This window comes from Aythya fuligula, chromosome 8 (assembly GCF_009819795.1).
Source record: "Aythya fuligula isolate bAytFul2 chromosome 8, bAytFul2.pri, whole genome shotgun sequence".
NCBI classification, from domain to species: Eukaryota; Metazoa; Chordata; class Aves; order Anseriformes; family Anatidae; genus Aythya; species Aythya fuligula.
Window position 1 is genome coordinate 6,211,751 of NC_045566.1, and position 27,342 is coordinate 6,239,092.

At 36.1% G+C, this 27,342-nt stretch overlaps 1 protein-coding gene across 3 annotated transcripts in view; it reads left to right on the forward strand.

The window, feature by feature from the left end:
- Positions 1–27,342, forward strand: part of TUT4 (terminal uridylyl transferase 4) — a 43,068-nt gene that overhangs the window by 910 nt on the left and 14,816 nt on the right. For 2 of the 3 annotated variants that reach the window (XM_032192090.1, XM_032192089.1), the window contains exons 2-14: positions 6,722–7,394; positions 9,179–9,342; positions 12,627–12,743; positions 15,025–15,202; positions 18,419–18,507; positions 19,530–19,581; positions 20,202–20,271; positions 21,420–21,546; positions 22,718–22,837; positions 23,192–23,413; positions 23,555–23,729; positions 25,682–26,421; positions 26,859–27,009. In XM_032192090.1, coding sequence (XP_032047981.1) covers positions 6,722–7,394; positions 9,179–9,342; positions 12,627–12,743; positions 15,025–15,202; positions 18,419–18,507; positions 19,530–19,581; positions 20,202–20,271; positions 21,420–21,546; positions 22,718–22,837; positions 23,192–23,413; positions 23,555–23,729; positions 25,682–26,421; positions 26,859–27,009 — 2,878 coding nt within the window. The remainder of the gene's footprint in view (positions 1–6,721; positions 7,395–9,178; positions 9,343–12,626; positions 12,744–15,024; positions 15,203–18,418; positions 18,508–19,529; positions 19,582–20,201; positions 20,272–21,419; positions 21,547–22,717; positions 22,838–23,191; positions 23,414–23,554; positions 23,730–25,681; positions 26,422–26,858; positions 27,010–27,342) is intronic. The other variant, XM_032192091.1, reaches the window with a different exon arrangement.

Genomic DNA, 27,342 nt, shown 5'->3' on the forward strand with positions numbered 1-27,342 from the left:
ACAATAATAATCACAAGTTGTTTAATTGTACGTAAGTGATAGATCAGTAACTCTTTTAACACAGAAGTACTGAAAATACATTGCCTGAGTTTAGTAACAATGCATACAAATCTCATTTTTGCTTTTGAACAGTGCTGCATACACAGATGTATATGTACCTGCACTGTACCCTTGGTTCTGATGTTTTAGTAAATCTTTGGAAAAAAAACAATGCATCACATGTTACTAGATTACTTAATTTTTATTTCTGCTGCTGTGTGAAAGAAATTTTGCCAACAAGAAGTAACTTTCAGATTTCAGTTTTTGGTGTCGGCAAAACTTGACTTGGGAGTCTGGAGTCAGTTTAGTGGTACGAACGGTTGTGAATCAATCCATGTGCCAACTAGATGAGTGTATTTTTGACAGCTTTTCAAAAGTAACAATTTCCAGCGTATTTCTTTCAGAAGTGAAAGTGCTGGATCCTAGTAAAGCCAGCGTAAGGATGCTGGTGGTGACAGATCCGTTTGCTTTGGCTGTGGTTTGTGAACTAGTTTGCAGCTGGTACGAGGCAGTGCAAAGGATGGCCTCCTAAAGGATTATGGTTTGGATGGAAGGATCACTGTTAATACAAGATCCAGATAAAGTTCTATGCCAAAAATACACGCTGTTGTATTTTTATTGAGCACAAACAGCAAGTAGAAACAGCAGTTTAAGAACAAGATGGATAGATAGAGTTTAAATACGTAGCTGCTATTTAAGCCAGCTTCATGATCAGTTCAGGCCTCCAGAAGCTATGTTAGCCTCTCAAAGACCTTATGCTTATGTAGTGCTGTATTGTGTTTTTTTTTTCCTCTTTTCCCTTTTTTTTTTCCTTCTTTTCTTCTCCAGTCTCCTACCCTGTATTGGTACAAATGTTGTGTTTGTTCTTAAAAGTTAGAGCTAACTTGGATCAGTTTCCTGATCTGGTTACAGCATGTACCTTGCAACACAGAGCAACATTTGAGGCAGGTGGTACCCCTTTTTTTGGCTGCAGTGCTTAAGCCGATTGCGAAACTATGGTGTTTTTCAAAAGTTTAAACGACTAGTACAGTAAAATTGGGGTCAGACCCGAAGCTCAATGAGGCGTTAGGTATCTTTATATGAAATACAGAGGGAAGGGAAGACGCAGTAAAGTAGTTACACAGCTGGTGGGACGGAGGGAGGGTGGCTTTCCTCTGTTTAGAGTGGGATTTGTCAGCAGTGGTAGGTTCAGAAATTAGTCCTTGGCATTTGCTGGTCGGTGACACACCTCTTTTGTGCCTTCCCAGTCAGTCCGACCAGCTTGTAGGAAACACAACGGCTGTCAATGCAAATAGGAGCTAACCTGTATCAAGCACATTCTGTATGGATTTCCTGTCTTGCGTATCTGCTTGTTTAAGGGCTTAATTGTGGGATAGTTATACCTAGATAAATTAATGCTAAGCTTTGCATAAAGCAAGGCCCTTCCTGTTACTTCGGTTACAAATGTTTCTTGCCTAATTCAGATACAACCTCATTACCGTTTTATATCCAAAGTTGTTTATCTAATGAATCCTTCTTAGAAGTTTTTAATCCTTCACACTCATGTTTAACATCACAGCTTCCTACTTGATTATGTATCTTTGCTAGGGCCAGAGTGCTGGCTTGCTGTGTCCCTGTTTGTTTGTTTGTTTGTTTGTTTTGTGTGTTTAATTTTACGTGCGTGGCACTGGCTTCCTTCTCGATAGATTTTCAAAGTATTATACTTATTAGCTTAAATCCTGTCGCTTCTAGAAACAGGAAGGTCTGAGACACGGTATAGCACTTACATGCTTGTTACTAAGAATACCTATGGGTTTACTGCTGGTGGAGCCTGAGGCGCTTTAGTGGCCAGTAATCTCTGATAGTTTTAGTTTTAAGTAGTTTGGAAAAACACCAGGGACTGATAACAGTTTGTGCAAAGTTACGGGTAGCTTATCATAAAGCAAACATAAACATATTTTTTTAAGCAATTGGCACAGGACAAGGGAGAAGCTTGAATTGAAGCTTGTGTAAGTTCTCAGATGCAAAAAGGGGCCTGAGGCTATAACCAGTCCCGAAAAGAGGCTCTCCCTCTCCCCTGAGCAGATAGGGCTGTGTGGAGAAGGAGACATTACCTGGGCTGCAACATGAGCAGAGCGCACAAGAAAGCCTTCCCTTTTGTTTCTGGCTGTGGCCTTTGTTTGTTGAATTTCATTTTATTTTGTTTGGAGGTTCAGCTGGGCTGTATTGGAAATCTGCCTGGGGAGGCTGAGGTTTATCAGCCCCCTTGCTGCTGGGAGGCAGGGAGGTTGGAGCTGAAGGGACGGTCTAATGGGACAGATTAAAGCAGGACTCAGATAAAAAGACAGGTCCCTCTATCTGTAGGGAGTGAATACTTTACAGAAGGAGGGTGATAACAGTTGTGTTTATAGTACTTTCTCTCTTAATATTTAATCTAGTTGTTCCCGAGGAATCAAAACTTACGAGGCTGCTCAGTTTCCCTTTAGTTGCTCTTCTGCACTCTCGGAGATGTTTTTGGATGTTTTAGTCAGTTGGGACCGAATTTTAGAACAGGCTTAAAATAATGTCAAAAAAAAAAAAATTGCTGAGTTCCTGTATGTTTTCTGGGAAAAATGATGTCTCACTAGAGGAGGGATCTTTGCATTTCCTCTTAGGGAGAAGCAAAGGACCAGGCAGCATGGGTGTTCCCTGAGCTGCAGCACATCTCCACCTGCCCAGAGGACCGTGATGTGACAGGGGAGCACAAAAATGAGAGGATAGGAAACCAGGCATCTTTAGTTCAGCTTCTAAGAATGGCCTGGGTTGGAAGGGACCTTAAAGATCTAACAAGGAAATGATTAAAACAGAAATGCTTTGCGAAAGAGCTTCCTGTCACAGCTCAGCATGCAAGAGCTCAGTTTCGCTTGGTCTTCACCTTTGATAAGGCTGTGGCAAAATCTGACCCAAGATGTGGGGTTTTTAAAGGAATTAAATACAGTTGAACAATTTGGGATGAAGGAGTAACAGGGCAAATGGGTCGAAGTATCTTACTGAAAGTGGGTTTTGTGTTGTTTTTTTGTTTGTCTTGTTTTGGAAGCGTTACCGTGAATTTTTGCAATTCAAATGCAGGATTTTCTAATGGTAGTCTGAGGGAACGAGGAAACAAAAGAATCTGGCAGAAATGAAAGTGAAACAATCTCGCTCCTTCATTTTGTGAGCCTGAAATTAATTTTACGATGGAGAAACCTAAGCCGATTTCAAACATTTTAAAAATCGATTGTTGTAGGTGTGTATAGATTTAATCGTTTTCCAGAATTTGAGGTCGGATGGTGCGTTGTCTGACCTCGAGCTGCTGTATTCCGGCCAGATGATTTTTCTTCAGAGTGCCAAGAACTGAGCTAGATTTCAGAGGAGTAACTGGCACTGTGCATTCAGAGAAAAAAAAGGGAAACCAAATCCCCTGTAACACCAGGACATTGAGGAATAAGCTGAAATGATTTCAACAAGTGAATCCTTCCCCACATTGCAGATGAAAAACTCTGCTTTTGTTGCCAACCTGCCTGGGAGAAAATCCTGTTTTCATTCCAGGTCTGGCAATTGGTATGGGCCTGAGCTTGTGAATAAGACGTGCCATCCAGGTTTCTAAAAAGACGCCACCTCAGCAGTGATTCACTCTGCTCCAGCGTTGTGTTTCCAACCGTGTTATTCCTTTTGGAGGCACTCCTTTCTCTCCTCCTCCCTCTCTGATACCTGGATGCCAGGTACCTGGCAGAGGAGGAAGCCTCCTTTTTAGGCTGTCTTGCTTTTAGTAGTTATCTCTATTTTCTTTTTAGTGTTGATGTTTTGTTATTTGATTCATATTGTAGTTCTTTGTTTGCTGGGTAGCGAGGTTGATATTGAGTGTGTTAAAGCAGTTTAGATTATTTTTAATTTGCTAAATCACTTCAGTATTAATAATAATAATAAAAAAATAAAGTTATTGCACGTGCATTTAAGATTCGAATTTTATGTGGAACTCTTATTTTTTTGTTACGATCTTGACTAAATTGCGTAAGTGATCTTTATTTTTATTTCTTTGGTATAAAGAATAGCTCTGTTTTTTTTAACCTTAACTACTTGCATTTGATTACACACACTCTCTTAACGTGTAACTGCGTTATAGTATTCAATTTCTTAGCTGAGTTATAAAGATAGTTTTAAACGTGGCAGGAAAAATCTAAGGAAACTGCTAATAGAAAGTATGTCACGTTTGTGCATTTGATTAGAGCTTATATATTCTTCGTGTAACTATATCGTATTGAATGGATGAGATCAAACTGAGTTCAGAGTAGTTTTTGTGCATTTTTTTTAAGCCTTCTTTTACAATCTGAACTTAACAATTTGTCATAGAAGAAGCAGAGCTAAATGAAGCTCTCCTTTTGCTCCAATGCCACGTTTTTATGGTAACTTCAAGCTGGCCTTCCTGCCAAGAGTTGTTGTTGCAGGGCACTTGTGCTGCTTTGCTGTTCCCCCCCTGCTGCTGCTGCTCCTCCCCGGTGCCAGCGTGAAGTCCAGCTGGACTGGGCTGCAGAAGCGCTTGAGGGAGCACCGGAGGATTGGGAGTAAGGAGCTGGGGCTGGAAAAAAAAGGCTTCTTGCTCCCATCAGGGCTGGTGCCAGCCTACAGCGAATGTAGAAGCGTGGCCTGGGTGTGCTATAGTCCAGGGTCAAATGGTGGCATGTGTGTCAGAAATGAAAGTGGAACTGCTCTCTGCCTTCCTTCCCCATGCTCCCCACCCCGAAAATGAGCAACTAAAGCATAAGGAGGAATTCAGAATTTGAAATCTTTGCCTGCATTTTCTTTTGTTTCCATTAAAAAAAAAATCTTTGCAGGAGAGCAGCGGATTGTTGGCAGGTAGCAGTGTGCTGCATGTAGCTGTGACATCTATAGGTGATGGAGCAATGCTTCCAACAGGTGGCCAGGCACACGAGGACATTGAGCCCACCCGTGCCCTTCTCCCTGAGTGACTCTGGTATGGGTGGGCCATCGTTTCTGGTGCTGGGCTGATAAGAATTGCAATGGGAAAGGCCAGCTGCAATCCAAAGGCAAATACTGCTTAATATTCTGCATTTTTTGTCTGGAAGAGTGAGCTGGGTGTAATCAGTGTTTGATAGAGAACAGTTGTAATATTAAATACATGACTTTGTGACCTAAAATGCCTAGCTGCTGGAATGGATGTGCTAGTATACGTTTTTTGTTCTCTTTCAAGATTTCTTATTAAACACTCTGATGCTGTCATTAACTGCATAACAATTCTTGGTGTTGCTTTTGGTTTTGTTTTTAATTTTTCTGAAACATAATGCATATTTTTGGTGATATTAACAGAGGCTTAAGTTATCCATTTTTAGTATGTGGTTTGCATCCAGAAGTATTTCCTGGCTTGCATCTCTTTAAAGTGAGAGAGAGAGTAACTGCATTATATAGCCTGAAAAAATAAATAAATTACTGTCCTTTATATTGATGATATTCAGAAAAATTAGATTTTTAACAGACATTTTAATCTGATCCATTTGTTTTTTTCCTTTTTTAAGTACAGAAGTACATTGTGTTATTCCTAATTGTTGTAATCCATGGATTTTTTTTTGTTATTCCTTCACTAAATGATAAGCTACTTATTTGGATAGTTTCTCTAAAACCCAGAAATTTCCATGGATCACGCTTTTAACTACTAAGTATGTAGGTGGACAGGAAAGAGAGAAACTGTGCTCCAGAATTCCAAATCTTGCTATAGCTCTACAACATTGATTTTATTTTGTGTCTAGTTCGTCATTCTCCTTTTTTATTGCTATCTCAAGGTTGTTTGTTTTTTTTTTTTTTTTTAAAAAGAATCCAGGCTTTTGCTACAGATTATTTTTCTTCATTTTCTACATAAGTGAGTGTAATTCCTTAAAAACAGGTTCCATTATTCGTGCTCGGCTTCCCGTTGTAACACCAATCTTTGAGTTGTCTCCAAAATAAAAATCAAATGATATACCACTTAAAGGACAGAGGTTTAGATAAGTCAAGGTAATCTGCAGCTAAACAAAATACCTCCTGCTTCTGTTTTTTTTTTTTTTTTTTTTTTTTGACTAATGAAAATCTTACTTAATTGGTGGCAATTAACATGTGAGAATTGTATGTGTTAAATGTTGTGCTTAAGTATCTGTGGATGTAGGTGGCAGGTCAGATGTCAGATTTATTCCCAATAGTTTGAGTTATATCACTAAATATTTTTTCAGTTAAGAAAATGGAGCTTGTATGCTGGAAACTGAATTAGCTTTCTTGAGCAGTGTGTTTTGTTGTGTGGTATTTTTTTTTAGATGTGTTATATTCTTTTCAAATTTTCAGTGTAGTTGCAGATATCTTGCTTTTAATTTTTTTTTCTAAAGCCAAAAATAGGAAAGAAAGAAAAAAGCAAGCTGTTGGCAGTTTAATCAGAGTGTTTTTATACCACATTCTGCCATTTTTTTTGTTTCTTCATATTGCCCCTTCTTTTATACAGAAGTAAAGTTTATAAAATTTTCATGAGTTTTATTTTAATGTGGAATGTGTTACGAAAATTCACTTATGCCTGTAGGGGGGAACATGCTGCCTCTATAACCATTAGGAGTTTCACTTTTCTTTAGAGAGGCTTATTTTAATGTTTCCTATGTAGAGCTTTGGTATTTTCCCTTCAGTTTACAAACATGTATCATTTCTTCAGCAGACAATCAGCCACGATCCTTGCCTGCACAGTGGATTTAAAATCAACTTTACATTACTGAAGAATTGCACTTCAAGTGGTCTCAAGAGACTGGAGAAGCAGGTCTTCACTATAATGGAAGAGGCCAAGAGCTCAAAGAATGGAAATCATGACCCAAGGAAGTCTGTCCGTCTTGTCTGTGAGGAAGGCAAAGCAGTCAAAGTTACAAATAATCAAAATTATAAACATAATAGAAATGACAAATCTGTGAAGGATATTGGGAGAAGTTCTCCAAGCGGGAACAACAGCAAAAAAAGTAAACAAAATGATGTTTTTCCTGAAAAACAAGGAGAAAATAAATCATGCAAAGTTAATAGTTGTAATCCTGGAACTAAAGATACAGTATCAAGCGTTCAGGATCGAAGTCATGGAAAAGCAAAAAAAAATTCTAATATATCATCAGCAGTGGAAAACCTGAAACAAACAAAAGCTCAACAAGTGGGAGAAAACTTTCCAGGCTCCCATGTTTCAGGGAATGGGGTCAGTGCGGAAACCTTAACAGCTGCTCAGAAAGGGAAACTGGCATTGGAAAATCCACTGGGAGTTCATGCGTTGGAGACTAGTGTTGATCAAACTGGTGATCCTGGTAAGACTGCTTCAGATCAAAGAAAACTGGAACAGAAGCCTGATGACTTCAGTGAGTATTATTCAGCACTGCTTTACTTGTTTTTGTTCTGGTAAAATGGTTAACAATCTGAAATGGGCTTTGAAATGTGTATATTGGTGTAATTTTTTTTTTTTTTTTTTTTTTTTTTTTACATATAGTAAGTTGCTGACTGCATTTACAGAGAACATATTAATATAAGCATGTTACATAGAGCATAAGAGATTATGGTAATAGCTGTCCCTTTTTCTTCTGCCTAAGACCTAAATGTCTTTGCAAGAGACTTAGAGTGCGTGGGTTTCAGGCAATTTTGGGAATATAACGTCTTGGGCTTGGGGAGAACCCTTCATAACATCACTGCCATTTATGGAAATGCCAGATATTCCTGCTTTTCAGAAAGAGCAGGAGAAAAAATCTGCAATAAGTCATTTTTTTTTTTTTTTAATAGGTATGAGGAAAATATTTACCTTTTTTCTGAGGTTGTTACATTCTTTTTATTACTAAAAATGCTTAAAAGATGGTTTGACAGATGGCTGTTTAATTTAGGGAGCTGTGGAATGCTTTCCGTCCATCAGTGGTTACCCTTATGAGTGTTCAATTTTTGTGTCTTTTTCAATTTCAAAATTAAATATCTGGATCAGGATTTGTCTCGTTTTAAGTTAGCTCCTCATCACAGACTTAGTCACGCTTCTTCAGAACACAGTGTTTTCTAATAAAATACTGCTTTACAATGGCAATGTCAGAGTGCAGAGCTTCTACTTGAAATATTTCCCACTACTGCAACAGCTACAGCAGTGGCTTGTGGAGCAATACAAGGGAAAATATTAAAGTGCATTTTTTTTTTTAGCTATGCTTATAAAAAAAAAAAAAAAAAAATTAACAGGAAAAACAAGTTGAAATGGCAGCGTCCTCTGACCAGCCAGCTCTTTGTAGACTGCCATCATGTGCTGTAGGGACCATCTGTCACCGACAAACCAGGACTTGAAAACTTGCTCACTTTTCTATTTTTTTCCTAGTTAGTCAGGGAGGTGGAGGGTGTAAAGATCTTGGATTTAAAAAAAAAAAAAAATAGGGTGGGGAGGAAACCCTCTCACCTTTGGTGATGCAAAAACTACTGGAAGAATTTAAGACGAAGATGTTTGTAGAGCTTAATGAGCAATGAACAACTCATAGGCATCTGGAGGAACTGGACTTTTGGAACTGACTGGTGTGTGTTTGTGAGTAGCAGCGTTCCAGAACTCCGTGGTTGCTAGCCCTTGGTGGCAAGGTGTCACGGTCTGTTCAGATGCAACTCCAACAGCCTTCTGACCTGAGCGGTTGAAATATCTGGTAACTGGCGTTGTAAGGTCATTTGGATGAGTGTCTTTAAAGCGATTTTATGACTGTTTCTATAGCAAAATGTATTGGGTGGAAAAAAAAAAAGCCTAGTATTTTTATGTCTGTTAAGTATAGCATTAGGATCTCGTGTTTTCTATTCTGAATAACAAAAAAACTTTTTTGCCTTGAAGAACTTTGTAGAGATTATGAAGCTAGGACTGAAATACAGAACAAATCCACCTTGTTTGTTTTTTTCTTCTCTTTTTGATAGTGTGCTTAGTAGTACAGTAGTCTTTGAAGTCTCTCCAAAATACTGGTTAACATACTGGAAAGATTCTAATGTCTAAGGTGGTCAGATGGTCAGACTTCGGACAAAAAAACAACCCTAGAATATCGCTCCAGTTTGTGTCTGGCTTCTTAATGAGATGCTCTTAGCTGCTTTGGCTTCTGTACTCTAACCTTTACTTTCCTCTGAAGAAAATGACTGTTTCTTTCTCTAGGTAAAATAAAGAATTCTGAATCAACTAAAGAACATACCTTGGAAGCTGATTATTTAGAAAACACTGCTGTTATTGATGAATCTAATCTGACAGCTGAACAGCAACTGGGATTGAAACAAGCTGAAGAACGTCTGGAAAGAGATTATATCTCCCGACTTGAAAAAGTAGGTTGAGTTATTTATCTGTTAAAAAAGAAAATGGATGTCTTCTTTCACTGTCATCACCATATTTCAGGTTAGGTGGTATTTCCACTGTAGCCTGTTGCCTCTGTTTCTTTCTTCTTTATGGTGAATCACTTAAGTGATACTAACCGTAGTAGTTGACTGAGTCATTCATTGTGACAAAATATACAGACTGAAAATTTACTGTGCCTTTTTTGGTACGTGGAGTGTTTATAGAACAGTATTTTTTTAAAAGTTTGCAGACCTGAAGGTTTTCAGTTTTATACTTTTGGAAGATTTTCTAGGAAGTCCATTTACCTGGAAACTTGGGTTATAGGATTGAGAGGAACTTCATTTTATCTTCAGTATGTTAGCCTTTTACAAGTACAAATCACCTCTATTTAAGACAAAACCTTAAAAATGTTTTTTCTAAGTTGTTTTAGTAATCTCAAGGGAAACAAATTTTGATGTCATTATAGGTGTAACTCAGAAGTTTTTTCTTGATGTCTAACTTAAGTGTCTCTTGGAGTATTTTAATCCCTTGGATGCTGTCCTAAGATCTAACTTTCTTCAGCAATTTTCTACACATTTGAAGATCATTACTTTACATCTTCTTTTTGAAGATCATTACATTATATCTCCTTGCAGGCATGTCTTCCAATAGGATTTTGACTTAGAATCATTAAGCTTGGAAAAGACCTCCAAGATCATCTGGTCTGGCTTGTAGATTGACCAGCTCCCCACATCCTTTTCTTAAGAAATGTCCAACCAGGTGTTCCCTGCACTGTATTTCTTGCAGTTCACCATTTCTAAGGAAGAACAATACTTTGATACTATTTAATTGCAAGTTAATTACTCCATTTCTCTCATTTGCTGTGATCACTGAATTATTGTCTTACAAAGTCTGTAGTCTCACAATGGTGTTTTTCTCATGTGTAGTCAACATACGCTGTATTGCATTTCGTAAGTCTTTAACAAAAATGTGAAAGATTCTCACCCCAGAAGGACCTCTGTTGAAAACTATTTGGCACATGCTTTTAGACTGGTGGTGAACCAGTCTAAGGATGCGTGCTATGAGGACAGTTTTCTGAGCAGCTTCATTCTCACCTTATTCTTTATTTAGATAGTATTTATGGTCTCCTTTTAGAGTGATACTGTCAAGTGACAAAAACGTTGTAAAATTCAAGAGGCAACATCTGCTGTTTCTTCAAGCTCTATGATTTTCTTTTAGAAAGGCAACCCTGAAATAGGTTTAGTACAGTTTGTTTATAGCACCTATGACCCACTTTTTTCCTATATGCTTATTAATAACTTATTTGTTACAGTATTTTTCCGGACACTAATACTGACTGGCCTCTAATTCATTGGTTCATCCTTTCTAGCATTTTAAAGATAGTCTCGAGTTTTGCTTTTCTAGTGATCTGGAACCTTCCCATTAAAATCTATCTGGCTCTGAGGTGGATTAGCACTGTGAAGAGCAAAGCACAAACTTCACCAGACCTGGCTTCTTCTAAGGCATCTGATTTACTGAAATATTTGTTTTTGTTTTTTTTTTTGTTTGTTTCTCATTCTTTCATTGGTCTTATGCATAACTAGATGGTGAAAATAGGCTTTATGACAGAGGCAAAATAAAAAAGCATTACGTGATTCAACCTTTCTGGCAATAATATCTGTTGGCATAATACTACAGATCAGTGTAGGAAAGAAATATCCAATCATTTTTAATACTGTTTTTGCTGATAGTTTCAGAAGAGTGTTAAAGTATTATTTTTGATCTGCTTCAGTCATCGGCTATTGAATACTTGAGCTAGCCAAATGTAACTGTAGATTGTGTTCCAAATAGGTATTTAATTTCATTTTATTAGGTAACAATCTCATTAAAATAAGGATGAAGAGACTTAGCGATGAGTGTCATGACAGTGTTACTGTAAATTGATCTGTAGTTGGAGACTCAGGGCTTCATTTTCCTTTTTTTTTTTTTTTTTTTTTTTTTCCAAAAGCGAAAGATAGATTCATTATATGGAAAAACCTGCCCAAATTCAGCAGTGGTTTAGATCTTCAGTATAAGAAATAAGTGTTCTCTGTTCATTCATTGTTATGTCACTGTTTAAACAGCTGGTGTTTTTGGTATACTTTTCAGAATTAGTAAATATGGATATATTAGAATTAGGATGAAAATTCTAAGTAGGTGTGTTTTGCTCTCTTCCTATTATAGCTGATAGCAATTATTAGAAAAGCCCTAACAAGTCTGCAGGAAAACGAAGGCTTTTCTTTGGGACCTGTTCAAGAGCAACATGAGGAAGAACTGTCCCTCTTGGTCTTTGACGTGAACATATAAAAAGGTTTCCTATAGCTGTGCTTTATTAGAGTAAGAAACCATAACTGCAGGATGAGAGAGATTAAAGTAGAATTTCAAGAACAACACCACATCTTCGCAGAGACTGTCCTTTCTGCCTTTTGATCTTGTAGTTCTCTGTGTTTTCCTTGTTGAAAAACTCCACATTGTGCCCTCCTGAACCCTAAGAATATGAAGATTTTTTTTTTTCCATTGTTTCTTAAGGCTTGTCTGCTCAGCTGCTTCTTGCAGACTCTTGAGTCCGTCAGGCTGCAGCTCCCCATTTGGGTACTCTGTCTCTCCCAGCCTGTCCATCCAAAATGCTGAGCATAACAAATTGTTACTCAAAATGGAATAATTTTATCCCTTGTCAGAGGATCCCACCTTACCCAGGGTATAGTCATCAGTAAGTCAGAAACTGGCTATCTTTCTCCTTGTTGGCCAGCTGAACCCTTTTAAATAGAAAAAAAATGCAGTACTTGCACAGCGCACTCTGAATATGCTAGCCAAACAACAACACCATCTGTCATAACATGTATAGTAGATAATGTGATGAATACTTCCTATTTTCTCATCAGAGAAAGGCGGATAGATGCTGAGATTTAATAAATCCATAGTTATTAAAAGCTTGAGCTGACGAGGGAATGGCTTACTGGCCTCTAGTTCAGCCTTAAGAGGCATAAACTCTTCAGTCTTAATCTTGCATCACTAAAATCTACTGGGAAGTGTAATGTCCAACTCATCTCATTTCCTTTCTTCACGCTCCCCACGTGTCATATGGGTAAAAATCCATTTCCACCGTGTTTTCTGAAGATTAGTTAATGTTTGCAAAGCACCTTGACATTACAAATGTTACATAATTGTTAAATAGAATTTGTTATTCAAACAGTTGAGTTTTTCAGACACGATTGGCAGAAACATTTTCTTTTAATCTATGGCCATTTTTCCCCAGCGCTCCCCAGAATACACCAACTGTCAGTATCTATGCAAGCTCTGCTTAGTTCACATTGAAAATATCCAGGGAGCTCACAAGCATATTAAAGAAAAGCGTCATAAGAAAAATATAATGGTAAGTTAACAAATAAAAATTATGAATGATTTTTCCTGTTTTTCTTAAAGATTTTTTTTTTTTTTGTTATGTGGTATATTCTCTTTGGTCATCTTCATTTAGGTGAAAGTTTGTGTGCGCTGAGCAGAGATCCACAAATTTCTGTTGCTCCTTTTCTGTTTGAGAGGAAGGGCTTGATATCTGTCCAGACAGAGAGGAAAGAACATTTTTGGCCATTACTTCTGAATTAGTGTCTCTGAGTAGTGGGCAGTTCATCGCACTTAGTAAGAGAAGGCAAGGTAACTTAGGTGAGAAATGTATTTAGTTCTTCAGTTTCTTTCAAAAGTAATACCACTGGTAGCAAGACCTCCAGGGGCTGGAGTTGGGGTTGGGATTTTTTTTGTGTGTTTTCATGTGTGTGTGTTTTTCTATTTTTTTCTCTTTTGTCTGACTTGTTAGGTTTTATCTATATCCTTTCTAGGATGGGAAAGCAGAGGGGATAGTATGTCTAGATGAAAGAAAGAGCTAAAGCAGAGAGGGATTCATTTCCTGAGATGTCACTCATCATCTCTCTGGGGTTACATAGGGGTTTGATATGAAAAATATCTGTACAGTTCTAAGGTTTTCAGTAAAAAAAAAAAAAAAAAAAAAAAAAAAGTGGTTTCCTTATTAGATACTCTTGTTACTGTTCGTGTTGTTTTAAGAAATGTTACATGCACAGATTTTCATGCCAACCCATTTTTGTAAATGTTGATAGAACTACAAAATCACAAATACATAGTTTTGTGTTTCAGATGGCTTGAATAATCTTCCTACACCTGTTTCCCAAAGTTCAGTCTATTATTCTTGTTTCCATGCATTTCTTACCAAACTGGTTTGTAATTAATGATCTATTTCTCTTAAATTTGCAAGTCATCACCTAGAAAAGTGAATGCTGTAGATCCTAAGAATGTTGTAAAGGAACACTTTTGTTTTTATGTTCAGTTACTAGTTGAAAAGGATTCTGTTTTTTTTTTCTTTCTTTTTTTTTTTTCTTTTTTTTTCTGGCTGTTAACTTGCACCAAGGAAAAAATAAATGACCAACAACTGAACAATAATGGCAACAGACCATCCCCACATTTGATATGGAAACACTTCTGTACCATGCTTTGCATCTGGGCATGGAAACAAAAATTGAGAGGTTTCTTTACCACTGAATGGAAATGCTAGAGAACAGGGAGTGGTTTCAGTTCTTAACACTTGCCTTCAAATAGTTTTATGTTGTACACCACATTGCAGTGGTAAGTGGTGTGTAACTGTCTAAATGTAACAACATAAAATATACCTAATTACAGCTCAAATTATTAGATGTAGGACTGTCAGATAAGCTTTGTAGCAGCTCTCGTTCCTTGATCAAGAAAATACATAAAGCAGTGACATTAAAAACAAAACATAAAAACAAAAAACTCAACCACTCACTTTTAAAAATGTGCATATTCTGTCTTATCTTTTCAAGTGAGAAAAGAAGAAGAGGTGATAGATGAAACCTAGTACTAATCAAACATTATTTTCATACCGGACTGATGTGTTGTCTTAGTGCATAAATATTTTCTGGTTATTATTTATTTCTGGTGTCAGTCAGATTTTGTTTAGTTGATGAATTTGTGGAAAAAAGTTGTTTCACTTGTCCCTAAATGACTTGATGCATCTGACATATTAATTGCTGTTGGATTAAAATTCATTTTAATCTGATGCACTAAACCCAGCACTTTCTAGCACTGGCTGTTTAGGCATCAGTGGGAGGAGATTCAACTTCTTAAAAGCTTCTTGGAGCTAAGAATATCTTTTCTGCCACTGATACCTTTCCTTCAGATACAATCCACTCGTAAAATCTGTGTAATTCTAGAAAATCTTTTTCAACTCATTTTCAACTCAGTTACTTTTATTATGTAGGAACAGTTAGAGCTTTTTATTTCCTTGGATGATTTCTGTTTCAGAACTGTCAGAAAATGTGGTTCAGGAATGTAGCACACCAGATTTCTTCCCCAGTTGCCAGCTGTGAGACATGTTCTCTTTTAAACACTGAGCATCTACTGTCATTTGTGAGCCGCACTACTGCATGTGCCAGTTAGGCTGGGCAGAGTTCCTACCTTTGAAAATGTTTGGTCAGGACCCCATGTAAATAAGAACACAAACAGCAAACGATGCATTGCTTACATACCATGCAGTACTATGAGATACATACATTGATACATATATACTACGACATAACCTTTTCTCTTAAAATATCAGTTTTTACTTTTATCATCCAACAATTATTCAGGAAAAACAAGAAGAAAATGAGCTGCGTGCCCTCCCACCCCCTTCTTCTGCACAGTTGGCTGCTCTGAGTTTTACACTCATTGAGGCAGCAAATGAACAAGGCATATCAGATGATGACTTCAGAATTCGTCAAGAAATTGTAAACGAGATGGAGAAAATTATTCAACAGCCCTTACCAGGTATCCATAGTATCCTCCATTTTCTCTAGGTGAAAATTGTTCTTTTTATTAATGGTGAATTAATACATTTGAGGTTAAAGTATCTTTATATCATATGGTATTAATATATATAGGCATTTTAATACTGACTGGCAGTTGATTTTTTTTTAAAAAAAGCTAACAAATCTACAAAAGGAGGAAAATATGATTGTCCTTACCTTTGCTTCTTTCTGGTATGTGTTTATTGAAGCTATTGACCCTCTTTTAACATCATGATTTTTGATGAAGGCTGGAAATTTCCACCAAATATTTCCTTCCAGGTTATGTTTAAAGCCTCAGCCACTGAGGATCTCCCTCAGGCTCTAGTGCTACAAATCTTTCCACCTGTATCTAACTTAGCAGTTAGGTATAATTGTCTGTGGCTTTTATAATGTGACTTGTTTTTCAAGTGCACTTAATTATGCTAGCATGAATGATGGAAGGGGTTAGGAGGGAAAAAATGAGAAGATGCTTGAAATCAAATGAAAAGAATATGTATCTTTTTTTCCTACCAGTCCTTAAGTTATTTGTGGTATCTTTCAGACTCTTTCCTCCTCCCCGCCCCCCTCCCCCCAGCCCAAATCTATGCTTTAAAAAAATAAAAAATAGACCTCAGTGGTTTTGGTGAGCATACAGGACATTTTCAGTATTTAATTGTGATCTGAAATATCTACAGGTACTAATCCGTAACTGTTCATTAAAACAAGTCATTCAGGTCAGCAAAGGTTATTGTTTAACAAGTATTTCTTCTTCTGTATATTTATAACTAGTGAGCAGTAAATGGAAGGAGGTGTACTGAGAGGTCAACTGGTGCTTCCAAAAGTCCCTTGAATTCTAGAGGTCTCTTAAAAAGGTCAAAATACTACATTTACTTAGCTATATATAAATATCATACCTCATCTGCCCTCTCCTTGATCAAAATGCGTTACGTTGATTAAAAAAAAACAAAACAAAAAAACAAAACAAAACAAAAAAACAGTCTGAGTAAGTATAATGTTTAGTCACATTTATGTCTTCAGTGGCTCAATAAAGTTCCTAAAAATTGTCTGGATAAGTTAATTTTTTCCCCTTTCATATATGCAGTGTGGTACTGTAGTAGAACATGTTAATTCAAATCTAATTAATAGTACTGTTGGAAAATAAAGTAACCTAAATGTACAAATAGACAAACATATAGACAAAATAAACTCTGGGACTTGTCTCTTTGCATTGATTTCCCATTATCTTCTGTGGTGCAATTGATACTGGAAATTTGAGAGCTAATTTTTGGAGCTGCCATAATGTTGACATTATGTGATCAATGGTTTGCTTTTCAGTGAATCTGAATGGAACAAAGTAATAACGGCATTGACAAAAACTTTTTATTTAATCTGTATTAAAACTGGGTTGATTTTCTGACTTTCTATTTATTTTAGAAATACCTTACTTCTTCCACTTTGCTTTGTAAAAATATTGTAGTAAGAAGGATATTTTTTACTTTCTTTGCTGTAGGATTATCAGCCTTAGTTTTAGGAGCTGTATTTTTTTTAAACATAAGAATGCTAAGTAGAGGTAGGGTTTGTAGGGTAGAACTTGGATAAATGTGTTTGCTTTGTGGTATTGCCACATGTGGCTCCTATTACAGACTTCTGTTCTGACACACTATTGAGTTTTCCTCTGATAGTATTTTAATATAAGAGAAGACAAAAGAAATAACTATTTTTGTAAATAATTGTGAAGATTACTGGTGTCATTCAGCTGCTTGAATTGTTTGGGGTGATGAGCTGATGTGGAGCGGTGTGTCTGTAGCAGTGAGTGGCAACTTACTTCCCATTTCAAAGCCTATAGTGTTTTAGTGAATGTGTTTTCAAAAGTTGTAAATTAGGAAAAAAAATCAACTCACATATGGTGTAGCAAACACGGGATGTTCTGACATGGTTTTCTAATGCTTGAAGTCGTGATAGAACTATGCAAAAATTACTGCTACTATGAAAATCTACAGGAAGCAGTTACAGGGGATTGTTTATTCATATATTTAGTATACGCAAATTCATTTTGAGAGAACTAGTTTCCACACAGTGAGAAATAGACAAAGGATTTTTTGAAGGTGTGTATGTGTAAGGTTTATTTTCTCTTATGAGTTATTTTATGGTGGTTCTGCTGGAAAGTATTTGGTCAGAACACAAATAAAGGCAATATGAAAAAATGCAAGAAAAAGCCTGTTTGAACACTGGAACAAGTTGCTTAGAGAAGTTATAAAGTCTCCTTTTTTGGAGATATTTAAAACCCACCTAGACACAGTCCTGAGCATCCTCACCTCAGGGTGACTGTGTGTGAGCAGGAGGCTGAACTAGAGGGCCTTCAGAGGTCCCTTTTGACCTCAGCCATTCTGTGGTGAGAATCCTTGTGAGGGGTTCTGTGATCCCTCCTCACTGCCCCGAATGATAAGTGATTTGGAAGGGGTTGAGAATAGTCTTAATTTTCAGATGGCATAAATATGTCAGAGCCTTAATATGTATACATTAAAGGAAAGTTTTAGTCTATGGAAACTGATTAATGAAATGGGATGAATTACTGTTTATGGACTGGAATGACATTTTTCATCATATCATTACTGAATGGTTACTTTCTAATTAGTTTAGACTAGGTCTGTTGTATATCATTGCAGGTAAGGAACTGTATTAACTACAAAAATACTGTTAAATGAGTACTCTGGCTTGAATTATGTTGAAGTTTTGTTTTATATGCATGTTTCATAGTGAATTGTGCGTAGGAACTTGCTAATGTCATTGGTGGAGTTTGTAGTTTATATAAAAATATTTGACAAAAGTGTATGAGGCAACAAAGAACTTTGTAACTGGCTAACTGCTCCTGTAAAATCACATTATTAACAAAAAAAGTAATTAAAATCTTGCACTGAGATGATGACACTTACTGTAAGTCCATAGTTAGTTTCATTAAAAACTAAATCTACAGGCTGCATTGCAAAATTATTTCAAAATAGCTTGAAAAATTTTAGACATTTGGCAATTTTACTATTTGAATTACTAGTTTTCCTGTGATGCTGTGCTATACAAATAACTAGACTTCACAGGAATGAGAAAGTGGTTCAGTATTTATTAATCTGGGAGTACTACTTGGGAGTTAGAGTATCACCATTAACTAATTTTTTTTTTTTTCTAGCTAATAATTATAAATAATTGTTTCTCTGTCTTCCAGACTGTTCACTGAGGATGTATGGCTCCTGTTTAACTCGGTTCGCTTTTAAAACCAGCGATGTTAACATTGATATAAAGTTCCCCCCTAAGGTGAGCAGATATTATCTTGTTTTAACTTAAACATTTTTTTAATCGAGTCCATTTGTTTCTTCTGCATTGCCTTAATCTTCTGTTGGGACCTACTCTTTTTAGAACAGCATGAAGTGTATAATCTTTGATTTGGTGTCAGGTGTGCTATGAATCAAGTGCTAAAGTGTTCCATTATTTACTAGACAACTTGAATTCCATGTTTTGCACATTCTTCTGCTAGCCTTTCTTAAAATTTGTCGAAGAAGCATTGAGGCAGTATGAAAATAGTTGGCTCCAGCTAAGAGTGCTATTATGCACTCAGGATTCAGACAGCAGAATCTCCGAAGTCTTAATCTCCTGTCCCTTTCTTTTTTTTTTTTTTTTTTTTTTTTTTTTTTCAGAGGTTCATCTAACAGTGACAACTTTCCTTTGATGTTTTAGACAATTACAAATAGATGCCAAATCCCAGGTTACGGTTCGCTGTGGTGCAGAAATCCTGCAGAGCAATATAACTTCCCTTTAAATGTTGGAATTGTTAGTTCATGTTTAGTATGTGATATGAGCAAGATATTTGTTAGAGACACAGATGATGAACTTGCTCTTGGCCAGTATGTGTTCTGGATCTGGATACATATTTACACATAAAATTTTGCAATGATACGGCAGTTAGGAAATGAAATGAAGCCTTTTTCAAAAAAGTGTTTGTGGAGCATGTTGTGTCACTTCACAGAAGCTTAGAAATGGTGCTAATTTGTAGTTTTCTTTGAACAATTTACAGTGTATCCTTGAAACACTACTTCAAAAGTTATAGTTGATTTCTGGGAAGAAAAGCAAACTCATTGAAAATGTTAACCTTTAAAAACCATTGGGAAAGAAAGTTCTGACATCAAATACTTTGTAATTGTGCATTTCTAGTGGCATATTTTCACCTTGTTACTATATGGCATATAAAACATCATCACCGTGCAACTTAAATAGTTTGAAATTAAGTGTAAAATAGGTTAGTCTGAATAATGTAAACTATTCTAATTTTGTCATTTTAGATGAGTCAACCAGATGTTCTGATACAGGTGCTTGAAATCTTGAAGAACAGCGGTGAGTCTTAGATGCATCTTATTCCTATTTAATTAAAATTCCAATTACTATTCACTTGTTTTTATGCTTAACTTTTTATTAAACTTTATTAAAAAATATTTTCAACCACATTATCTGAATTGTTTTTGAGTGTGATTTTTATGACCATCAGTGCTTGTCTAAGTGCAGCAGGAGGATGGCCACCCAGGTAGTCCAGCCATTTTGGACTGTCAGAATTAGCAGCAATACTTTTTGACCTGGTATCTCAAACATTTTCACTTTATAGGAGAAATTCCAAGCAGTAAACTTGGCAGCCACTTTCCACTTATATACAAACATTAGTGGGAACTATTACAAGACTTCTGAAATTTTGTCCTGTCGGGAAGTTATCTAGCTGCTTATCTTGAGCCAGGTGACACAAGTAACATTGCATTTTTGATCTTTTAGACAACGTATAATAGATCAGCTCCACTTGAAAGGAGTGAAAGTAACCAGAAAATAATGCTTAGTGGTTAGAAATGCAGCACTTAATTTGAATTTCTTTGTAAATGTTTGGTATAAATGTAATGTTAAATTTTGAAGACACAACTGGGAAAACTATGGACAACTTCGATGTCTAATGTTTTTTTCTCCTTGCTTAGCTGTCTACTCAGATGTGGAGTCAGATTTTCATGCCAAAGTTCCTGTTGTCTTTTGCAAAGATATTAAAAGGTATGTGTCATTGGAAAGGATTTTAATGAGATTCCGCTTTCTGCTATGCTTGTTCATATCGGCTGCTTGTGTGCACTTGTGACGATAAGTGTTAGCTGACTTTCACATCAAAAGGGAATTGCTGATAACAAAAATAAAATCTAGAAAGGAAGCTTAGCTATGTTCATGTGCCTGGACTAGACAAGATACATAGATCTCATTGGTTGTAGGAGTCTGAAAATAAAATTTCTACTTGTAGTTAAAGGAAATGTGACTGAACGGGACTCAGTTTATTTTAAATATTTAAATTAAATATTTAAGCATTAACATTAAAGTTTATTTACATACACTTAATATTTTAAATTTAATATTTAAATTTAATATTTTAAATTCAATACTAATATTTAATATTTAAAGTTTCTGCCATTAGATGAATCCAATTGTTTGAAAAGATTTTATAAGATTCACATTGCCAGTAAAGACATGTCATATGTCAGTGTTGTAAATTCCTAAGCAGTAGCAACCTACAAAATGAAATGTAGTTGTTGAATGATGTTCACATTGTTTTGACTGACTAGAAGCGTATGATTGAAGTTCTGGGGAATTAAATGCAACAAGGATGGGCGTATCTTTTTCTGCATTTGTAGATTATACAAATACATTTTAAGTATTAAGAGAATTGAAATAATTATTTTGAGAATCAAAACAAAAAGTGTTTAGATAAACTTTTCTGTGGACTTAACAACTCTTACATGAAGCTGACCTGGTTTTATATGTTTATTTAGTGCGTGGAAGATGTACATGGAGTTTGTGAGTTGTGTAAGATTGCACAATTAAGTAATGGCAGAACTTAAACTCAGAGCAAATTCTTCTGTATTTTTAGTTGTACTGTAATGACATTTTTTATTTTTACATTTAATGAATTTCTGTAAGTTCCAGATTCAACTGATGAGTTAATAGTAAAGAAAATTAGAGTATATTCCATAGCTTTTGTTTAAAAGATCGGGATCTTTCATAGGGAGACACCTTCATGAATGTTTTTAGTATGGTGGAAATGCCCCAATGCCCCCCCCCCCCCCTCCCTCCCCCCCCCCCCCCGAGAAAATGTTTGGGTACTCAAGGAGTTAACTATTTTTTGTTTCTTTTCTGTCTTGCATTTGCAATTACAGTGGTTTGACATGTAAAGTAAGTGCTAGAAATGATGTGGCTTGCCTTACAACTGACCTTCTGGCTGCACTTGGTAAACTGGAGCCTGTCCTCATCCCCTTGGTTTTGGCTTTCCGCTACTGGGCTAGAGTAAGTTTATAAACATTGAGGATATTTAAATATGTTTATTTCCTATTTTTAAGTACTGTGTACAGTGTAATGTATAATATACCACAGATGTATTTGTAGAACAGAACTTCATACCATTAGTTCACCTCTGTTACCTCAACGTGCCAGAATGTAACTGAAGATTTTGTTGGTGAAATTATATACGTTTCTGGAGCTCCCACTATTCTGTTGGCAAGCTAGTGTTCTGGTTTCTTAAAAATGGTTAATTTTCCTTAAAAACTAGCTCAGCAGAACAAACAGGTCTTGCAAACGCCCTGCTGTTGAGGTAGCATTGAAAAAAGGTACATTTGCTCAAAAAGAGGCTGTTGCCATATCCTGCTGTATTTCTTACAGATGTCAGTGGAGACCAGAGGAATCAAGTTAGTGTTCACAGCCAGCGTTTAACTGCCATGAAATGGAATAATGAAATTGCTGTCAGGCCATACTTAAAACATCTTTGCTTTATCAAAAAACTACTTTTTTAATGCTATTAATGTTGTATGATATAGTAAGGTGTTTTAACCAAAATATCTGCTTTATAATATTTAAAGAAACAGCAATAGAAACTACGAAGAAAAACTATTTGACATCTGATACATATATTACATGTCTCATGAGTTCCCATGAGAAAGATCAATATCAAATTACAACCAGATGCATAGAATCTCCATACATGAGATACCTACCGCACAGTAGCAAGTACCTGGCAGTTGACCGGAATTGTAGATAGGAACATAAATGTGCCCTACAATCACAAAATATGAAGAAACTAAGGAAAGTAATAGAAAATAAATTAGTGTAACTAAAACTGTATGAGTTATTTTAACTTGCATTTTCTTTATACATGGCCTGACTGATCTATGCTTTTAATTGTGGCAAATACTACAAGAAAAGTGGTGTGTTGTATTATGATCTGGATCACAGATGAACAATTGATGACTGAGAATTGATTGTACTACTTTACCATTTTTTCTATGCATTTCTAAAAATAAAATGAAACACATTGTTGATTGTGGTTTTTGAGAAAAAGGGTTTTCCATTTGGCTTTAGTATTTATCTCACATCATTTCTTAAATATTTGTGTTTTTATGATATATCTTAAATTGAAATGCTGACGTTATACCAGAAAAGTAATGGTTTTATTCTCTTACAGCTCTGCCACATTGACTGCCAGGCTGAAGGTGGAATTCCTTCATATTCCTTTGCCTTAATGGTGATATTTTTTCTTCAACAAAGAAAACCACCTATTTTACCATCCTATTTGGGTAATTGGGTAAGTGTTTTGATAATACAGTAACCCTACTGTTAACATTGAAATAATCTCAGTAATTTCTGTAAGGTCATAAAATACGGAAAAACAATTTGCTTAAGAAATTTGTAAATAGAACGTACTGGTATTTAATCCTCATACAGGTGATGCCTAAAGACAGCTGCTATAGCCTGTGCAGTTGTACCAAGCTGTATTTTGGAGGAAGGGGAAATATTTTGTACTTTAAATTTACTTTTCTGTCGTCAGTTATTCTTGAGAGGGTTAAATATTACAAATGTCATTGTTGCTTTTGGTGAAAACTTTTGGTTGTGTGTGTTATATACAGTCTTGTTTCAGAACTGCTTTAATTGTTGTTAGATTGAAGGCTTTGATTCAAAGAAGCCAGATGACCACCAACTGAAAGGTATAGAAGAAGAGAAGTTTGTACGGTGGGAGTACAAACCACCAACAAATGGTTCAGCAAAAAACTCAGTTGGAGCAGAAGGTAAAACTAAAGTTGAACAACAAAAAGGTGGTGGTAAGAAGGTAACCAGCTCAGAAGTGGAAAGCCAAAATAATACAAAGGAGAAACACGGCAATGTAAGTCAATAGTTTTATTTCGCTGAAATCATATTCTGTGTTCTAGTCCTGTTTTTGATCTTTAAACATTATACTGGATGGAACCAGGAAAAAAAAAAGGCTGTATTAGTGCAGCTGAGTGTTCTTATCTGTCTATTTCAGTCACTCTTAGCATTCAAAACCCCTCACCAAGTTTCACTGGGGCAACTGTGGTTAGAACTGTTGAAGTTTTACACACTGGAATTTGCTTTGGAGGAATATGTCATCAGCATACGGGTACAAGAGCTCTTAACCAGAGAGAACAAGAACTGGCCTAAAAGGCGGATAGCCATTGAAGGTAGGATAATACCTTTTTCTAGTTCTGTAGTCATCATACGTTATTATCTTCATATACCCTGTACTTAACAGGTCTGTCGCAGCATATCTGGACAGTAAATTAAATGATATTGGAGAGGAAAGTTATCTTGTTTGTTTTCTTTTTTTGGTATATTCTGTCAACTGTTTAGACTGTTTACAGACCATTTTTCTCTGTAACATTACTTTTTGCAATTCTAGTCCTTAAAAAAACGTGTAAATTTTTTTCACTGTTTCTTAACATTCTGTTCTTATCTCCATCTATTTAATTTATTTCTGTAAACCATTAATTCTGTAAACTGTTATTTTTTTCCTTTTTGTTAATTCTGATATTATGAATTTTTGGCATCTCTACATGCATTTCCATAACTGCAATGTATTTTGAGTGTTGCCAGCTATCAGTTTTTCTGATTCTGGTGCAGGTTGGGCAGAGAGGTTAACTCTGATCAGGGTGAACTGGAGCAAACCACTAAAGTAACCGCTGCCCCTTTCCCTGTTGGTAGTATTTCCATGCTGTGAAACTGAATAGCATGTCATAGACTATGCTTCATGGTCTGAATACCATGGTCTGAGAAATGCTTTTGTGGGGAGAAGACCATGTGAATTTGATGGTAATACGTAACCTGAGTTATGTGTGTTGGGGAGAGAAAGACAAAGAAAGAAATGTGTTTTGTTTGTTACTTCTTTATAACTGGAAGACGTCTTTATTTCTGTTCCTCAGCTCAGAAAAAATATGTAAACGATACTTAACAGGGAAAGTCACAGAGCAATGCATGGCATTCTGAATTGGCCTTAAGAATACAAGAATTGGGGATGTGAGGAAGGCTAAGAAACCATTTAAGGTGATATTTTTATAAAAGCATGAGTAATGAATTTTGGACACAGTTGATACGGATATGTTGATGAATTGTGTTTTCTGTAACACATATGAGGTGAGAGAGGGGTAAGGATAAATAGGTCAAGGAGAATCGTACAGGTAAAGAACAAGTTACTAAAGGAATATTGAAGGACCAGTCAGTAAGGTTTTCCTTCTCCTTACTTTTCCTTCTAATTCAGGTAATGAATTGTTGAGGCGTATGTCAAGTAGAGGGTCTTGAAATCACTCACATGGCTTTCTTTTCCCAATTCTTTTCTTCCCACTACTTTCCTTCGATAAGTTTTAGCTAGAAAGCTTTAAAATTAGACTAGTACGTAGTCAGTGTGAGGGAAACTAAAACCTGTAAGATGAAAGTACAAATTCTTGAGAAAGAAAGATTGTATTGGGCTTCTGTTGCTTGTGTTTTTTGTGTGTGCAGTAGTGTCTTTGTTTTTTTAATGTAAAATTTGTAACTGAAACTTTGAAGTGAGTAACAGAATCTCAATTTGATGCTGTCTTCCAAGGGAAACGTAGAGCAACTATGTAAGTGCTCTTTTTACTTGGAAAAAAATGTTTGATCTAGAAATTGCTAGGAAGGACTAAGAATGAAACCTGGTGAGATTAGTTCACGTCATACTTATAACCATAATATTACTCTTAGATGAATTAATTTTGTACTGGAAATGCAAATCTTCTTTAATGAAGAAAAATGTGCAGGCAGACTTACAAAGGCAAAATACATGTACGTTTATTTTCATTTCTAGCTTAGAAGTTCACCATGATATAGTGGCATAATGTACCTGTGTTTTTTCCTTTTAAAACTAACTGTATTCAGGGTAGCTTATGTTAGCTGGCCATTTGTGGCCACACGTGTTGTTTTGTATGGAGGAAATCCAAGAAGCCTTATGGGCCCTACATTGTTTAAGTGTATCCAAATGTGGTTCTGGATTACGTTATAAGAATCTTTCACTTTGAACTACTGTATCATAATTTAAGTGTTTTAACTACTTTAGTCTGGATTAGCTATTTGAAATGCAGCAATTAAAGATTGCTAATGAAATTATTGTTTTTCTTCCTAGATCCTTTTGCACTAAAGAGGAATGTTGCACGAAGTCTAAATAGCCAGATGGTATTTGAGTACATCCTGGAGCGATTTAGGACAGCGTATAAATATTTTGCATGTCCACAAAGTAAAGATGGGATTAAATCCAAGCCAGATACCAGAAAGAAAGAAAAAGGGAAAATTAATAAGAAATCCACAAGATCTGAAGAATCTGTTGCCAACTGTTGCCTTCCACAAGGGAAAAAAGTTGTAGATAAACAAAATACAGGAAGTGGATGTAACATACCAGAGAATGATCTTGAATGTAATGAAATGGTAGAATGTGTAGCCAAAAAATATACTTCCAAGAACAGAGACTCTTTGCTACTTTCAACATTGGACTCTAGTTATGATGAAGACAAAGAAACAGCTTTATCCCTTATTTCTAACGAGTGCTGTGAATTAAAGCAAAAATCACTTAAAGAGAGGGAGGATCTAGAAATTTCAGAAGCTTGTCTAACTGAAGGTGAGCTAAGCCACCATTGTAACTGCAGTGAACATCAGTCCTATGACACAAATTCTAGTAATGAATTTTCTGATGCTGAAAGTAGACAGAATTTGGTAACAGAGTCTTCTCAGAATCAGTGCACTGGCACACCAGCTACCTCGCACAACTGTAAAGCAATGGTGGAAGCTCACGATCTCAAAGATGAAGGCAGACTCTCTACGGAAGAAATGCATTATGTATTTGATAAGTTTATTTTAACTTCAGGAAAGGTAAGTGGCTTATTTAAGCTGTGCTGGTATGAGTGGGCTGGTATTCTCAAATAACTAAAATTAAGGGTGGATGGGTAATGGGATTTTCTATCTGTTGTTCCAGTCTGTTATGAATGGTAGCTCTGGCATTTTTAGAGTACCTGTTACTCTGGACTGAAAACCACTGAACATTTACATCATTTATACTAGGCAGTCTGTTGCCCCCATATTATGCACAGCTTTTTGATTTCCACATCTACTTTCTTGTAGAATTTTCAGGTACTCTTATGCACTGTAAGAAATAAATGCAGCCTGTTGAGACGTGCTCATGTTTTATGTAGATGCTCTGCTGTTCAGATGTTAAATATTCTTGGTTGCATAATTTAAATGCAAATGCTAGATCTGCTGAACAATTTTAAAAGGAAAATGGTGTTTGTGTTTTTTTCTTTTTTTGTAAGCCTCCAACTATAGTATGCAGCATCTGCAAACGGGATGGACATTCCAAAAATGACTGCCCAGAGGATTTTAAGAAAATTGATCTAAAACCACTACCACCATTGACAGACAGGTTTCGAGAAATACTTGATATCGTCTGTAAGAGATGTTTTGGTAAGTTGAACTGTGATATGTGATCTGAAAAAAAAAAAAAAAAAGTTATAGGGTTAAAGTGCTCGTTCTAGTACGTTCAATGTGAAGTTCTGCTAGGTTAGTTACTAAGAAATTGCTGGTGTTCCCAGAAAACTTGTCTCTGGGCAGAACTAGATCTTGTGTTTGTCAATTTGTACGTCATCTTGTGGGAAAATCCCCTTTTGGGTGCAGTGTTTGGCTAATTGCCAAAAGATCAGACATTTGAAAGAAAATCCTAGCAACTGTAATGACATCATAAAAAGAAGGAAAAACATTTTAATTGATATTCAAGGAGAGCAAATGTTTGTTTAAAAA